At 40.7% G+C, this 18,120-nt stretch overlaps 2 protein-coding genes across 8 annotated transcripts in view; both read right to left on the minus strand.

Annotated features, from left to right (window-relative positions):
• The window catches only part of LOC124253871 (deoxynucleoside triphosphate triphosphohydrolase SAMHD1-like), a 271,358-nt gene that overhangs the window by 160,031 nt on the left and 93,207 nt on the right, over positions 1-18,120 (minus strand). The window lies entirely within an intron of this gene.
• LOC124253869 (deoxynucleoside triphosphate triphosphohydrolase SAMHD1-like) overlaps positions 1-18,120 on the minus strand; it is a 44,435-nt gene that overhangs the window by 11,206 nt on the left and 15,109 nt on the right. For 6 of the 7 annotated variants that reach the window (XM_046687725.1, XM_046687724.1, XM_046687722.1 and 3 more), the window contains exons 2-8: positions 12,721-12,822; positions 10,051-10,069; positions 2,854-2,881; positions 2,516-2,676; positions 2,285-2,397; positions 604-674; positions 62-199 (exon numbers count right to left, since the gene is read on the minus strand). In XM_046687725.1, the coding sequence (XP_046543681.1) occupies positions 62-199; positions 604-674; positions 2,285-2,397; positions 2,516-2,676; positions 2,854-2,881; positions 10,051-10,069; positions 12,721-12,811 (621 nt within the window). In that variant the 5' untranslated portion in view covers positions 12,812-12,822. The remainder of the gene's footprint in view (positions 1-61; positions 200-603; positions 675-2,284; positions 2,398-2,515; positions 2,677-2,853; positions 2,882-10,050; positions 10,070-12,720; positions 12,823-18,120) is intronic. The other variant, XM_046687726.1, reaches the window with a different exon arrangement.

Consider the following 18,120-nt stretch of genomic DNA (forward strand, 5'->3'; position numbering starts at 1 on the left):
TACAAGCATAACAGAGTTTAAATCCTTTTATATCCTACTTCTCAATGGCTTATTACTTAACTGTTTCTTTTCCACCTAATATGAGGTCTTTAACCAGCTCGAGACAACTCCAGTCTTTGTCAAGCTCGTCAAAGGCACTCTTCACATCGCTATTTTCTTTAATTAGGTGTTCCAGCATCATCACTGACGCATCTTCATGCTGAAATCATTGATTGTAAATCAAATAAACGAAATCAGCTTTGTCAGTTTCGCCCATTTGATGTGTTAAACACGGCAACAATAACTGTCACCTGTAACACAACTGACGACTGTGCAGTCGACTAGTGGGTGGGACGTGGTCAGGAAGTACGTATAAATTGTTTGCGAATTGCTCTCTCATCATTGTATTGACATTAGGTCTGTTACATTTTGTTTTACTACTCTTTGTAAAACATTTACATTGAATGAATAATTTCTCGACCTTCCCATCACATACAACAGAATGGTGATGGTGATGGCCTCTTGAAAATCCTATAAAAAACACTGTCCTCACGAGAGAGGAACCACAAAGGAATGCTGGGTTAGGGCGTTTGAGCATAAATGTACTCAACATAATGTATATACCTTCCACTTGCTGTCTGGCTTTACCCGAGGTATGAACATGTTGTCAGAAACGTGTGAGAATGGGCCGTGTCCTAAAAGAAGAAGGCACATATGTAGTCCACAACCTCTTTTCTTGTCGTCATGATTAACTCAACCGCATTGTACCTTATTGTCTTTGGCCATTGCAATAGTCGTTTACGGGGTCATAGAGCAAACAATTGCAGTAGCTGTCTTTATACATTCAAAAGAATATTGTTTCAAAATATATCAAAGTACACCTCACTTGTATCTGTTAAATGTATTCAGCAATACAATATTCGGTGTACACCTTCTTATCATAACACTCCCACTCATGGTCGAGTTCTTTGCTTAACCTTGGGGCAAATCCTATCTCCAGTGAGGATGGTTGACTGAGCTGCGGAATTAGAGACCGTTTGCTCCTTGTCTGTCGGTAACCCAGTAGTTTCTCAGCTTCAGGGGATCACTCCTAACTGGGCGATGTACGTTTAGTTCAGGGAATAAAAAGTCCCTATCTAGGCCCACCATGCACAGACTCATGGTAAGGCTCATCATTAGCTGAGGACCCTTGCCCCCTCTACACGCAGCCCAGAGTAACAAATGGGACTTCTCCCTGGAAGTGCCTAGTCGAACCCACCATGAAAGTTCCGGAGAATATGAAGGCTCCCCAACACTGCAGCCTTCTGCATTACCCAGAGTGTCAGAAGGGATGTACTCCCGGTGGAGAAAGCCAAAGGCATGGCGTAGAAAGTAGAAGAAGAAACGAGCCATGCCATCGTGTCGTTTAAAGTAAGGTGTTGGACAGTTTCTGCAAATTCATTGCAAAGTCGACACTTCATGTTGATATTTTCTTTACGAATCACATTTTGGCGTTTCTGAGTGGCATGTGACTGGTCCTGGGCATCACAGAGGAAGCCTCAGTTTCACATTTAATACCAACCGACTTCATCCAGGCGAAGGAGTAGGTTGGTTGGCTATTCTGTTCACACATAGCAGTAGGTGCTGCGAGTGTACAATCCATCGCCTCTCCACGTGGTAAGGAGTTGTGGTAAGAGAGAGAGGGAGAGATAGAGAGCGACAGACAGAGAGAGAGAAAGAGAGAGGAGGGTGTGTGTGGGGGTGGGTTGGGTTGGGGTAGCGAGTAGGCAGAAAGAAAAAAGGCATGTTCAAACTGTGAAACAGCCAGCCCATTTTGTCAAAAACATTTAATTATCTTTATCAAATGAACTTTACCATTTATTACTATGTATACCAATTAATTGTTCTCGTCAGGATATGGCCGAAATATTGCCGTTGTGACGATAAATTTTAACCCACTCACTCACTCTTTATCAAATCTATGTTTTTCAGCATCATTATAACTTTTTGGGAATTGGTTTAAATTTAATTCTTTGGTATTGCATTTGCATTTGTTAATGTTTTGTTTATGGTTGTGAATTACTCATTGAAAAGATTGCTTCCATTGGGGTCACCTAGATGAAATCATTACTACGACTGGTTTCATTTTCATGATTTCTGATTGACTTGGAAGCATTTTGACATTTGCTCTTGCGTAATAGCTAACCGCTGACTTTTGTCTTCCATCATGACCCGCCAACAGAGGGCAAAATGAACGCTCTTGGGCAAAGGTATGTGTCGTTCAGAAATGATCAAGCTTTTCATGCAATTACAGTTTGCTACTTACCGAGATCATGGCAAAGTCCTGCCATTTCAATACACTTGATTTCATCGTCTCCAAAATGTGCAGGGTGTTTCCATTTCAGAATCCGAGCAAATTTCCCAGCGAGATGGTAAGTCCTGTATTAACATAAAAGGGAAGACGTGTTAGCAAACAGAAATAATGTTTATATGTCTGTACTGTGTACAGCAAGAATTCATATCACGGGAATAAAGGAGCACTATTTTTTTACATTACCCGATGCTGTGTTCAAATCTGTTGTGTGTTGCGCCTGGATATACAAAGTAACCTCCTCCGAGCTGCTTCAAATACCTCAACCTCTGAAACTGTGGGGTGTCTATTATCTTCATACACAGACCCGACACCCGTATAGTCCCATGAATAGGGTCGTTGAAAATCTGATAAAGACATGAAATGGGATGAATCGATTCCTTTGGCTGTATTCTTCTCTGTATCTGCAAATGCGTTCACGAATGTACAATGAGATAAAAGCATGGATCTGGTTTTTATTTATTCGCCATTCGCTGACATATCAAAGAAATGGACGGCAATTTGTCTGACGTTAAGATGCTTACCTTTGACAGATCGGAATCAGAATCACTTCTGTGGACAAAAACGTTCATTGATATATATATTCTATTAGCTCATGTAGTCATCGGTACGATTTTGAAAATAATGTCACCTCCTATATCGTAGATGTTTACAACATCCAGACTCATGCTCAGTTAAGTAACGCAATGTTGGTAATTTAATATAAGCCACACTGGATGAAAATATTTCAACACCAAGATAATTCTATCCTCTGAACAAACTGGATAATAGTAAATTCCCACCGCGAATAAAGAATCAGTTAAGTGATAGAGCGTGTGCGCATGCACTGAGATAATAAACATATACTTATGAACTGATTTAAGTACCCCAAATTTCATCATAGTGATGGAGCTATCGATGATGATAATGATGATGATGATGATGATGATATGTCGATGATGCCATTGTTTAGTAGCCAATTTCAGGTTATGAAAAACAAGGTTTCAGTTTGAAACAGTTTGCCAAAACGCAGCTTACATTGTACAGGCATGTGAAGGATGCTGCCCACTCATTTCCCAATTAGCCATTCAATTTGTGAATATACTATCCTGTTCATTCATACACATTTTGCGGAGATTTTCATTGGGGTCGAGATGGCAGAAAGTGGACATGTCATGCAGCTGGAATGTCATTTAAGGCCCTCGGGCGTCGCTTCGTTTTTGCCGCTCTGTCAGTAGACATACCCAGAAACCCCAATAAACAAGCGCTGCCACGTGATGTGTGAATCTTTCACCAAAAGCACTCGTCTTAAACACCTCTAGGTGCCCCACAGACGTTTGTCAACCAGGAGTCCAGGCCCGCGTTTCTCAAAACCTCCCAACTTTATGAGGTCGACCTTGTTTACGACCCTCTTCCGACCTCCTTTACGACCGTTTCACAAAGACGTCGTATCCATGTCGTACGACGCGGTCCTAAATCCATGTCGTACATCGTATAAAAGGTACTTTGCTGCATAGATTGCATAAAGCGAGACCGAACGGGCACTTGCTTATCTTGTTATTCCCAAAGTATTTCAAAATAGCAAAACAGTTTGAATAACAATGCAAATGTTATGTTTTTAATTGAAAGTACATGTTATCTTATCGTAAGAAAATATCAATCAATGAATTTTTTTGGATTCTCTCACGAAATTCCATTGAAAATTACAAGAAAAAATGTACAAACCATTTCCATTTATATCATCAGTTTTACTTATAAGGTTTGAATTAAATCGCTGTCCATTAACCTGTTCATATGAAACTGCAATATTAGTCCCAGTGTATTGTATATTGCACACTATTGGAACTGAAATACATTGTTGCAGTTATGGCTATGCTTGATCTACTAACACTTGTGTAAAGGTTGAAAATATGGTGTGATACTCTACAATGTGCCAATTTCTTTTGTAACTTTTATTAAAACAATCAAAACTTTCAAAGAATAAAAGCGTATACCCTATATCCACGTACAATATGATATTGAACAAGGCTAAATGTAATTTTGAAATTGGTTTCAGGAAAACAATTCTGAACGATACGCAAAATATACATCATGATACTGAAAGTGTAATCAGAAGGATAGGGCGATTGTGTTAACTTTTTTTTCAACCGACCTTCACCTCAAAGAAATTGCCTAATATGTACAACAATGTTGACGTGTGACATCACAACCGATGACCGATTTCTTACGAAATGGCGGCTTCGCTGACAAGGATACACAGGATTTTGCGAGGAATCTTCCCTTGATTTAGGGATCGTTTGTACATAAATATGAGATGTAAGTAATCAGAGTGACTCTGACTATCTGTGTATTGTTATATGTTTTCATCGTTTTCATTGTAAGTAAGAGAAGAAGACGGATATGCTGATAATTACTGTTGTCGTTCTGCGACTGTTATGGCGTCACGCTGCACGGAAACTTTGACAATATCTTATGATGTATCAAATCATTGCATTGTATCTGTTTTTAATTTCCTCTTTCTTGCTATGAAAGCACCCGTGAAGAGCCACCTCCTCGTGGTGGGTACTGGGTAACGCTGAGCGCTCTTCATCCCCCCGTTGTGGACCCAGGGGTATATTTGGTCCACCAACCTGTTTGCCGTGTGCTGCGCCCCTGTGTCGGTGGAGGAAGGGATTCTGGTGGTTGAGGGAACAGTGTTCCTTTGCCCAACACACTGACTGACTGACTGAGTTTGGTTTTACGCCGCTTTTAGCAATATTCCAGCAACATCACGGCGGGGACACCAGAAATGGGTTTCACACATTGTGCCCATGTGGGGATTCGAACCCGGGTCTTCGGCGTGACGAGCCAATGCTTTAACACACCACTTTGGCCCTAACTTCACCTAGATGGGTGGTTGAATGGGCCCGGTTCAACCAATCGGCTGGTGACGCCAAGCCCTGTGCTAAAACTATGTACCTTTGCACAAAATTGTGAATATTACAAGATAATATTTTCAAGTCTTGGCGAATTTTTTTAACACTGAATTTCAAATCCACAATTTAATGTATATTTTTGCCTAGAGTCTAATGCCCAGAAGGCGGTGGCTCATGGGCCAATCTGGTGGAATAGTTACTTTTTGATTATTCTACTGGAGTATATCATCCGGGTATCCTTGGTGCTGCAAGTTGGAAATCCACTTGTATTTAGCATTGTCCTTGTGATACTCCGTGGTGGGTGGGGAGCACGGATGACGAACTAACATAACCTTAACATGGAATACGAAACCCCCTATAAAAACTAAACGTCCACTTGATAATGGTGATGAACCGAGAACTTCGACACAAACAGAATATTGCCACGTTTTTTTGTTGTTGAGACAAGTGACAAGACACCTCTTAAGCTGAACCCATTTGTCATATCAAAGGGTGTTCATGGCATAGTCAAAAGATTGAGATCAGGCCCTTTATTGATTGAATGTAGCAAGAAACAACAATCTGTTAACCTTATGTCAATCACTTCGTTTGTTGGTGTTCCAGTATCAGTCACGGAACACAGAATTCTCAGTACCAGCAAAGGAATAAAACGTGATCGAGATCAATTGTTCACAGACATGACTGAAAGTGAAATAGCATTTGAAATGAGAGACCAAGGTGTGATGTACGTGAAACGATTCTCAACCAGGAAAAACTCTCAAACTCAACTACCTAACACGTAATCTCTTTTCCTTTTCAGCACCAATTGCCCCCAAATCAGGCTACTGCAATATCAACGTTGACATTTGTATTCCAAATCCCTTAAAATGTTTCAAATGTCAAAAGTATAGTCATGGTGTCAATTCCTGTACAAGACCTGTGACTAGTGCACACTGCAGCGAGCAGACTCATACTACTGAACACTGTGACAACGATATAAAAAAATGTACAAATTATTCAGGCAGCCACTCATCCTTTTTCATAAGACTGTCCCATCTGGAAGCAACAGATGGACATAATGGTACTCAAACTCAAACTCAACATAATGGTAAACCATCGAAACCTAAACCAAGATCCGAATCGTCAAAAGGACAGCAAAATGCGAGGATTTCAAAGGGGTCAAATAGCCAAATCCAACTTTTCAATAAGTTTGGATCAATTGAAAAATGGATGTTATGGAAAACATCTAGCCGAGTGCAAACGGCGTGTCGCCCTCAAGGAGGGTGCGGGGTAGATCCCCAATCAATCCACCCAAAAACTAATGTTTTTAAATAATCTTATACAGTGGAATTGTCGAGGTCTGAGGACCAACTTTAATGAAATACACCTATCGGTGCAAGATTTTAAAGCGTCAGCATTTTGCCTGCAAGAAACTCACCTAGAACAGAACGATACTAAAGTTTTCCGTCAATTCCAAGCATACCATTCTTTTTCTCCTCCGGGTGATCGGGCCAAGATGTTATCCACAGCTCTGTTGTGCTTAAGACTAATCTTCAAGCTGTTGCTGTGCATCTTACTCTTCACGTTGTTTTCACTCTGTGTTCACGATATATTCCACCATCTGCAGCTCTTCAGCAAGCTGATATTCAAAATCTCTATGATCAGCTTCCCAAACCATGTGTTATCATGGGGGATTTGAATGGTCACAATCCACTCTGGGGAGGTATAAATGCTAAAATAAATACTAAAGGTAAAGTTCTGGAGGAGTTCATCATTAATAACGACCTGTGTATATTTAATGATGATTCCCATACTTATTTGCATCCTGCTACTGGCACCTACTCTTCTCTGGATTTGTCTCTAACTGATGCTAACCTTCTTAACGACTTTGAATGGTCAGTCCATAATGACCTTTGTGGCAGTGACCATCACCCAACCATACCTTCAGCAGTAAAGCCATCTGATACTCCACCTTATACAAGACGGAATTTCACAAAGGCAAACTGGTCGATGTTTCAAACTCTATCCACAAGTAAACTCAAACCTGAAACCCATTCAGATTTTCTCTGATGTTTTAAATGAAATAGCTGATGAATATATTCCAAAGTCCTCAATCAATCCACATATAAGAAAACCATGATTTAACTCGAATTGTTGGCAAGCTCGGAAAAAGGCTGAACATTACTTCCGCCATCACCCAACTGGCCATAATCTAAATACATTTAGAAAATTAAATGCAAAAGCTTGTATAACGTTCAAACAAAATAAGCGTAATTGTTGGCGAAACTATGTTCTGGAATAAATTCACGAACACCAATGTCTAAAGTTTGGAATATGGAGCAAAGAATAGAAGGTACAGGTTTCCAAATCCAGTGTTCACCATCTTCAGGAGGGTGACACATTACTGACTGATAAAGTTGAAATATCAAATAAACAAGGGGAAATTCTAGCAACACATTCTTCTTCATCAAACTATATACCGAAATTTCAAAAATATAAAGAACACCAAGAAAAAAAGAAAATTACTTTTGACTCATTATAATGAAGTCTTTTTTAATTCATGAGCTACATACTGCTTTAGGGCAAGCTCTCGATCCTACAGCAGGTGCTGATAACATTCATTATCCGTTACTTAAATATTTACCTGATTCCTCTTTAGAAACACTTTTACATATATTTTATCAGATTTGGGCAACAGGTCATTTCCCTTCATCGTGGCGAAATGCTGTTGTAATCCCAGTTCCTAAATCTGGTCGCGATCATTCAGATGCTTCCAATTACAGCCCTATATTACTTACTAGTTGTGTTTGTAAGACCATGGAAAGAATGGTCAATAACCGATTAATATGGTACTTAGAGTAAGGTAAAAAAATATTATTTCAAATATCCAATGTGGGTTTAGAAAACATAGAAGTACCATAGACCATTTAATCAGACTGGAAATGTTTGTTAACAACACGCTGTGTCAATATTGTTTTATTTAGAAAAAGCTTACGATACGACATGGAAATATGGAATTTTAAAAGATGTTCATGAAATGGGACTGAGAGGCCGTTTACCACATTTCATATCTCAGTTTTTAACAGATCGGCAGTTCCAGGTACGTGTGGGTTCCACCATGTCTGATTTTTATGATCAAGATCAAGGTGTGCCACAAGGTAGCATTTTATCAGTAACGTTATTCAGTATAAAGATAAACAGTTTTAAATGAATCTGTTGAGGGATCGTTTTAATGTGTCATGTCGAGGTAGAAATATGCACACGATTGAGAGACAGCTGCAGCTGTGTCTTAATAAAATAAATGATTGGTCAGAACTTAATGGGTTTAAGTTTTCAAAATCTAAAACAAATTTGCATTTATTTTTGTCGAAAGTATAAACCACATAGGGACCCGGACCTCCTTCTTTCGGGCACTCCAATTAAAGTTGTAAAGGAAGCTAAATTTCTGGGAATGATATTTGACCAACACCTTACTCTCTTACCGCAAAGTAAAAATCTGAAAGCTAAATGTCTGAAGGCACTGGAATAAAAGGTTATTTAAGCACTTTAGCTTTGTCTGAGATAATAGTGTACGAAACCGGAATTTCCCGCAGAATACAAAACTGTGAAGTATATTTGTGTGCTTGATATATTTAAAATTTTATTGGACTTCAAAGTGAGGGTTAAAGAGGAAGGACATATGTCCCTGTGGTACACATGGGGTTTATTCAAGTCCAGAGACTCAGCCAGAGCACTAGTGGTGTCGCGGAGTATTCTTTACACACTAGCTCTGGAAACTCGATGGCGATCCCAAATTTCACTGACGAAAGACCCTTTTGCCAAATACCTCAGTGTACACAACACTTGCAGGGAGGTCGGAATAGCATGTGACAGCCCCGCCTTGTAGATTTGTTCAGTTGGGGCTCTAGCTTTCTGCGAAGTTAGAAAACAACATGCCTCGGAAGGGCTTTGTGAGGGCTTTGTGAAACGGGCCCCAGGACCGTGCGTAACTGCCTCAAGGCACTTGGTCTGGGGTCCCAAAGGGTCGCCAGGCGCCCAACTCTGACTCAAGAACATCAAAGAAAACGCCAGCAATAGTGTTTCGCTCGACCCTTGCCGGAATCGTGGGATCTGGAGACGGATCCATTGGTCAGATGAAAGCAGGTTAGGTTCTTGGCTCATGTTACGTCTGAGAGCCTATAGGATAAGTGCCAAGGAACCATCATCCTCCGTTGGAGGATCAGTTATTGTGTGAACTCCATCGAGCATATCTTGGGTTTTCTTGGTCGTCCTTTGCAGGTAAGGGTCCTCCTGTACCAAATGTTGGTGAATTGGAGGCAGCATTTTATTGTATGAGGAGCGGCGGCAGTTGCCTCGGGAACGTATCACTTGTGGCATGAGGAGAAGGGTGAAGGTTGTCATCCAGGCACGTGGTGGATACACGCGTTACGTGATACTGATGTCAAACACCCCGCGAGATTTCAGTGGGCCTGTACGAGATCCGACACTATATTATCGTATGTTAATCAACAGTGTTGACATACTGCCTATATTTTGTTGTTTTTCTGTGATGATGTTTTTTAATCTACCATCAAATAATCAGGCATTATCGCCCTTCTGGAAGTCTGAAATTTCTTGAAACCTTTGTGTCCCCGAATAGGCTGCGCAAAAATATGTTTCAGGTGTATATGTGCACATAAGTGTGAACGTTTATGTCCGTTCACAGAAGTGTGAACTACGAAAATCATATCAGGTTATTGCCCAATCCACAAATGAGAATACAGACAACGTTGTAAACCTTGAAGTATTGCATTATTTATACCTTTCTTCACTACACGTATGAACGTATAATGTGCATCTAATACTCACTCTGAGACACCGGGATTTCCTGAAAGTAATGAACACAAGCTATATCAAATCTTCTAAATCCTACCAATGGATTTTACTTGGAGGCAACAGTTTTATTGTAACAGTAATACGTCTTGCCTAAAGGCTGTTTTTACTTTCAAAATAACAGATGGCTATTTTACAAAAGAACGACAGTTCCTTCAAAATGGTATCATCTACTGCGGAATAACTGTACCCAGAGTAGATGTAATTTGGAAATATCTTAACTACTTTAAGGCGTGGTGTAAATCATCAAATTCACTCAAGACAACAACGGCACTCCCACTGTCAATCATGTCTTACGACCACTATGTATTTTCACTCTGTCATGTGTCAGCAGTGCAATCATCTTCTGTCATGTGTCAGCTGTGCAATCATCTTCTGTCATGTTCAATGGGTTCGATCATTCTGTTCAATCATGTGTCGGGGCGGTGGGGTAGCCTAGTGGTTAAAGCGTTCGCTCGTCAAGCCGAAGACCCGGGTTCAATTCCCCACATGGGCACAATGTGTGAAGCCCATTTCTGGTGTCCCCCGCCGTGTTATTGCTGGAATATTACTAAAAGCGGCGTAAAACTTAACTCAGTCAGTCAGTCTGTCATGTGTGAGCGGTGCAATCATCTTCTGTCACAGTGGTGCAATCATCTTCTATCATGTATAAGCGGAGCGGTCATTCTGTCATGTGTGCGGGGGCCGGTCATTCTGTCATATGTGAGCGGAGCAGTCATTCTGTCATGTGTAAGTGGGGCGGTCATTCTCTCATATATGAGTGGGGCGGTCATTCTGTCATGTGTAAGCGGAACAGCCATTCTGTCATGTGTAAGTGCGGCGGTCATTCAGTCATGTGTCAGTAGGGCGGTCATTCTGTCATGTAAGCTGGACGGTCATTCTGTCATGTGTGAGCGGAGCAGTCATTCTGTCATGTGTAAGTGGGGCGGTCATTCTGTCATATGTGAGCGGAACAGCCATTCTGTCATGTGTCAGTGGGGCTGTCATTCTGCCATGTGTCAGTTAGATGATGATTCAGTCATGTGTTACTTGGGCGGCCATTCTGTCATGTGTCAGCGGGGCAGTCATTCTGTCATTTGTGAGTCATCTGTCAGACAGGCAGTCATTCTGTCATTCTGGCATGTGTCAGTGGGGCGGTCATTATGTCATGTGTCAGTGGGGTGGTCATTCTGTCATGTGTAAGCAAGGCGGTCCTTCTGTTATGTGTCAGCGGGGTTGTCATTCTGTCATGTGTAAACGAGGCGGTCAATCTGTCATTTGTGAGTAGGGAGGTCATTCTGTCATGTGTCAGCGGGACAGTCATTCTGTCATGTATCAGTGGGGCAGTCATTCTGTCATTTATCTGTGGCGTGGCCATTCTGTCATGTGTCAGCGGGGCAGTCATTCTGTCATGTATCAGTGGGGCAGTCATTCTGTTATGTGTCAGTGAGGCGGTCATTCTGTCATGTATCAGTAGGGCAGTCATTGTGTCATGTCAGCTGGGCGGTCATTCTGTCATGTGTCAGCGGGACAGTCATCCTGTCATTCGTGAGTCATTTGTCAGACGGGAAGTCATTCTGTCATTCTGGCATGTGTCAGTGGGAAGGTCATTCTGTCATATGTAAGCAAGGCCGTCCTTCTGTTATGTGTCAGCGGGGTGGTCATTCTGTCATGTGTCAGCAGGCAGTCATTCTGTCATATATCAGCTGGGCAGTCATTCTGTCATTTATCAGTGGGGTGGCCATTCTGTCATGTCAGCTGGGCGGTCATTCTCTCATGTGTGCGGGGGCCGGTCATTCTGTCATTTGTGAGTGGGGCGGTCATTCTGTCATTTGTGAGTAGGGCGGTCATTCTGTCATGTGTCAGCAGGCAGTCATTCTGTCATGTATCAGCTGGGCTGTCATTCTGTCATGTGTCAGCGGGGTGGCCATTCTGTCATGTCAGCTGGGCGGTCATTCTCTCATGTGTGCTGGGGCCGGTCATTCTGTCATTTGTGAGTGGGGCGGTCATTCTGTCATTTGTGAGTAGGGCGGTCATTCTGTCATGTGTCAGCAGGCAGTCATTCTGTCATGTATCAGCTGGGCTGTCATTCTGTCATGTGTCAGGGGGGTGGCCATTCTGTCATGTGTCAGCGGGGCAGTCATTCTGTCATGTATCAGTGGGGCAGTCATTCTGTCATGTGTAAGCGGGGCAGTCATTCTGTCATGTATCAGCTGGGCAGTCATTCTGTCATTTATCAGTGGGGTGGCCATTCTGTCATGTGTCAGCGGGGCAGTCATTCTGTCATGTATCAGTGGGGCAGTCATTCTGTCATGTCTCAGTGGGGCGGCCATTCTGTCATGTATCAGTAGGGCAGTCATTCTGTCAGGTGTCAGTGGAGCGGTCACTCTGTCATGTATCAGTGGGGCAGTCATTCTGTCATGTGACAGCGGGGCGTTCATTCTGTCATGTGTCAGTGGGACGGTCATTCTGTCATGTGTCAGCTGGGCGGTCATTCTGTCACCAATGGCTCACAAACACATACAACACTAAACAGTGATCAGAAGTTTTTCATACTTGAAGGCTTTAATGTTAAAGTATTGTATTGTTGTTATTTCAGTGTATTCAGGGATAAAACATGTTCACATTCACTCTTGGACTTAGGCTCAGTTTCAGGGATAGACTTACCAGAGTGAAATTGTGTTGTGCAAGAAGCATCTGAGCCGTCTTCAAAGTCTGCCTTCCTTTTATCTTCTGTCTTAAATTTGGGCGTAGACATGATTGTGATATCTGAAAGTACACAGTGAACATTGTACATTTCAGCATTACCTTTGGACGATATACGTTGTTTTATGTGCAGTTTGCATGGTATATTCTACATTTTCTTACCTCATGCATAAATGTCGTTTTCTGATTAGCTGAGCGCTCATCTATTATTTTTAATGTACCCTGCTTACAAGCGAGTAATATTTCAATGTACCCGGCTATCAATGGTAACTCATTTGGTACTTCGTGATAGCAATTCTTTATCTCGAATAACATTGAATCACGTATGATGTACCTAAATTTACGATGTTTTGCGAATGCGGGGCGGTCATTCTGTCATGTGTCTGTGGAGTGATCATTCTGTCATGTAAGCTGGCGGGTCATTCTGTCATATGTGAGCTGAGCAGTCATTCCGTCATGTGTGAGTGGGGCGGTCATTCTGTCATATGTCAGTTGGGTGGTGATTCTGTCATGTGTCAGTTGGGTTGTGATTCTGTCATGTGTCAGCGGGACGGGCATTCTGTTATGTGTCATCGGGGCAATCATTCTGTCATGTGCCAGTGGGGTGGCCAATCTGTCATGTGTCAGTTAGGCAGTCATTCTGTCATGTGTCAGTGGCGCGGTCATTCTGTCATGTGTCAGTGGGGCGGTCATTCTGTCATGTGTCAGCTGGGCGGTCATTTTTTCCCAAACACATACATTGGTAATGTACGATGTATGCGAATGCAAATCGGGGGAAGATAAGTACGGGCTCAGGGAACATAAACAAGCATCGAGGGTGCATCAACCCATGCCGCACTCGTGACCAGTGAACAACGTATTTATCTTACCGAACACCTTAATGTTAATTTTGAATTGTTTGAAGCACGGGTACAAATGTTTTTGGAGCCATCGCTAAATTGTACTGACAAGAACAACAGATAAGAGTTATGTCCCTTCCATCGATTTGCATTCGCAAAACATCGGTAATTTCTGTATATCATACGTGATTCAATGTTATTCGAGATAAAGAATTACTACCACAAAGTACCAAATGAGTTGCCATTGACAGCGGGGTACATTGAAATGTTACTCGCTTGTAAGCGGGGTACATCGGCTGAGCGCTCTTCTATTATTTTCAGTCAGAAAGCGACGTTTAAGTGTGAGGTCAGATAGTTATATTCTATGGTGAGTGTTAAAGTGGACAGTTTCGGTGGTATAATTTATACTGTATGGGGGGTGTTAAAGTGGACAGTTTGTGTGGTATAGACTATATTGTATGGTGAGTGTTAAAGTGGACAGTTTGTGTGGCATAATATATATTGTATGGTGAGTGTAAAAGTGGACAGTTTGTGTGGTATAGTCTATATTGTATGGTGAGTGTTAAAGTGGACACTTTGTGTGGTATAATTTATACTGTATGGTGAGTGTTAAAGTGTACAGTTTGTGTCGTATAATTTATATTGCAAGGTGAGTGTCAAAGTGGACAGGTTGTGTGGTATATGTTATGTTGTATGGGGAGTGTTAAAGAAGTGGACAGTTTTAGTGGTATAGTCTTTATTATATGGTAAGTGTTAAAGTTGACAGTTTGCGTGGTATAGTCTATATTATATGGTGAGTGTTAAAGTTGACAGTTTGTGTGGTATAGTCTATACTGTATGGTGAGTGTTAAAGTGGACAGTTTGTGTGGTATAGTGTGTATTTTATGGTGACAGTTAGTGTACAGTTTGTGTAGTATAGTCTGTATTGAATGGTAGGTGTGTGTGTACAGGTTGTGTGGTATAGTTTATATTATATGGTGAGTGTTAAAGTGGACAGTTTGTGTGGTATAGACTATATTATATGGTGAGTGTTAAAGAGGACAGTCTGTGTGGTATAGTCACTACTGTAAGGTGAGTATTTAAGAGGACAGTTTGTGTGGTATAGTCTATATTGTATGGTGAGTGTTAGTGTGGAGTTTGTGTGGTATAGTCTATATTGTATGGTGACTGTTAGTGTACAGTTTTTGTGGTATAGTCTATATTGTATGGTGAGTGTTAGTGTGCAATTTGTGTGGTATAGTCTATATTGGATGGTGAGTGTTAGTGTGCAGTTTGAGTGGTATTGTCTATATTGAATGGTGATTGTTAGTGTACAGTTTGTGTGGTATAGTCTATATTGTATGGTGAGTGTTAGTGTGCAGTTTGAGTGGTATAGTCTATATTGTATGGTTAGTGATAGTGTGCAGTTTGTGTGGTATTGTCTATATTGAATTGTGAGTGGTAGTCTGCAGATTGTGTGGTATAGTCTATATTGTATGGTGAGTGTTAGTGTACAGTTTGTGTGGTATAGTCTATATTGCATGGTGAGTGTTAGTGTAGAGTTTGTGTGGTATAGTCTATATTGTATGGTGAGTGTTAGTGTACAGTTTGTGTGGTATAGTCTATATTGTATGTTGAGTGTTAGTGTGCAGTTTGAGTGGTATTGTCTATATTGAATGGTGAGTGTTAGTGTGCAGTTTGAGTGGTATTGTCTATAATGAATGGTGAGTGGTGGTGTACAGATTGTGTGGTATAGTCTATATTGTATGGTGACTGTTAGTGTACAGTTTCTGTGGTATAGTCTATATTGTATGGTGAGTGTTAGTGTACAGTTTGTGTGGTATTGTCTATATTGAATGGTGAGTGTTAGTGTACAGTTTGTGTGGTATAGTCTATATTGTATGGTTAGTGTTAGTGTGTAGTTTGAGTGGCATTGTCTATAATGAATGGTGAGTGGTAGTCTGCAGATTGTGTGGTATAGTCCATATTGTATGGTGAGTGTTAGTGTACATTTTTAGTGGTATAGTCTATATTGTATGGTGAGTGTTAGTGTGCAGTTTGAGTGGTATTGTCTATAATGAATGGTGAGTGGTAGTGTACATATTGTTTGGTATAGTCTTTATTGTATGGTGACTGTTAGTGTACAGTTTTTGTGGTATAGTCTATATTGTATGGTGAGTGTTAGTGTACAGTTTGTGTGGTATAGTCAATATTGTATGGTGAGTGTTAGTGTGCAGTTTGGGTGGTATTGTCTATATTGAATGGTGAGTGGTAGTGTGCAGATTGTGTGGTATAGTCTATATTGTATGGTGAGTGTTTGTGTACAGTTTGTGTGGTATAGTCTGTATTGTATGGTTAGTGTTAGTGTACAGTTTGTGCGGTAAAGTCTGTATTGTATTGTGAGTGTTAGTGGACAGTTTGTGTTGTATAGTCTGTAAGGTATGGTCAGTGTTCGTGTACAGTTTGTGTGGTATAGTCTATATTGTATGGTGAGTGTTAGTGTGCAGTTTGGGTGGTATTGTCTATATTGAATGGTGAGTGGTAGTGTGCAGATTGTGTGGTATAGTCTATATTGCATGGTGAGTGTTAGTGTACAGTTTGTGTGGTATAGTTTATATTGTATGGTGAGTGTTAGTGTACAGTTTGTGTGGTATAGTCTATATTGTATGGTGAGTGTTAGTGTGCAGTTTGAGTGGTATTGTCTATATTGAATGGTGAATAGTAGCGTGCAGATTGTGTGGTATAGTCTATATTGTATGGTGAGTGTTAGTGTGCAGTTTGAGTGGTATAGTCTATATTGAATGGTTAATGGTAGTGTGCAGATTGTTTGGTATAGTCTATATTGTATGGTGAGTGTTAGTGTACAGTTTGTGTGGTATAGTCTATCTTGTATGGTTAGTGTTAGTGTACAGTTTGTGTGGTATAGTCTATATTGTATGGTGAGTGTTAGTGTGCAGTTTGGGTAGTATTGTCTATATTGAATAGTGAGTGGTAGTCTGTAGAGTGTGTGGTATAGTCTATATTGTATGGTGAGTGTTAGTGTACAGTTTGTGCGGTAAAGTCTGTATTGTATTGTGAGTATTAGTGGACAGTTTGTGTTGTATAGTCTGTAAGGTATGGTCAGTGTTAGTGTACAGTTTGTGTGGTATAGTCTATATTGTATGGTGCGTGTTAGTGTACAGTTTGAATGATATAGTCTGTATTATACTGTGAGTGTTAAAGTGGACAGTTTTTGTGGTATAGTCTGTATTGTATGGTGAGTGGTAAAGTGGACAGTTTCTGTGGTATAGTCACTACTGTAAGGTGAGTATTTAAGAGGACAGTTTGTGTGGTATAGTCTATATTGTATGGTGAGTGTTAAAGTGGGCAGTTTGTGTTGTATAGGCTGTACTGTATGGTGAGTGTTCAAAGTGTACAGTTTGTGTTGTATAGTCTATATTGTATGGTGAGTGTTAAAGTGGACAGTTTGTGTGGTATAATTTATAATGTATGGGGAGTGTTAAAGAGGACAGTTTGTGTGGTATAGCCTATGTTATATGGTGATTGTTAAAGTGGACAGTCTGTGTGGTACAGTCTGTATTGTATGGTTAGTGTTAGTGTACAGTTTGTGCGGTAAAGTCTGTATTGTATAGTGACTGTTACTGGACAGTTTGTGTTGTATAGTCTGTAAGGTATGGTCAGTGTTAGAGTACAGTTTGTGTGGTATAGTCTATATTGTATGGGGCGTGTTAGTGTGCAGTTTGAGTGGTATTGTCTATATTGAATGGTGAGTGTTAGTGTGCAGATTGTGTGGTATAGTCTATATTGTATGGTGAGTGTCAGTGTGCAGTTTGGGTGGTATTGTCTATATTGAATGGTGAGTGGTAGTCTGCAGTTTGAGTGGTATATTCCATATTGTATGGTTAGTGTTTGTGTGCAGTTTGAGTGGTATTGTCTATATTGTATGGTGAGTGTTAGTGTACAGTTTGTGTGGTATAGTCTATATTGTATGGTTAGTGTTAGTGTGCAGTTTGAGTGGTATTGTCTATATTGAATGGTGAGTAGTAGTCTGCAGATTGTGTGGTATAGTCTATATTGTATGGTGAGTGTTAGTGTACAGTTTGTGTGGTATAGTCTATATTGTATGGTGAGTGTTAGTGTGCAGTTTGAGTGGTATTGTGTACATTGAATGGTGAGTGTTAGTGTACAGTTTGTGTGGTATAGTCTATATTGTATGGTTAGTGTTAGTGTGCAGTTTGAGTGGCATTGTCTATATTGTATGGTTAGTGTTAGTGTGCAGTTTGAGTGGTATAGTCTATATTGTATGGTGAGTGTTATTGTGCAGTTTGAGTGGTATTGTCTATATTGAATGGTGAGTAGTAGTCTGCAGATTGTGTGGTATAGTCTATATTGTATGGTGAATGTTAGTGTACAGTTTGTGTGGTATAGTCTATATTGTATGGTGAGTGTAAGTGTACAGTTTGTGTAGTATAGTCTATATTGTATGGTGAGTGTTAGTGTGCAGTTTGAGTGGTATTGTCTATATTGAATGGTGAGTGTTAGT

Source organism: Haliotis rubra, unplaced genomic scaffold (assembly GCF_003918875.1).
Source record: "Haliotis rubra isolate DU_JTF1 unplaced genomic scaffold, ASM391887v1 Scf557, whole genome shotgun sequence".
Lineage (NCBI taxonomy): Eukaryota > Metazoa > Mollusca > Gastropoda > Lepetellida > Haliotidae > Haliotis > Haliotis rubra.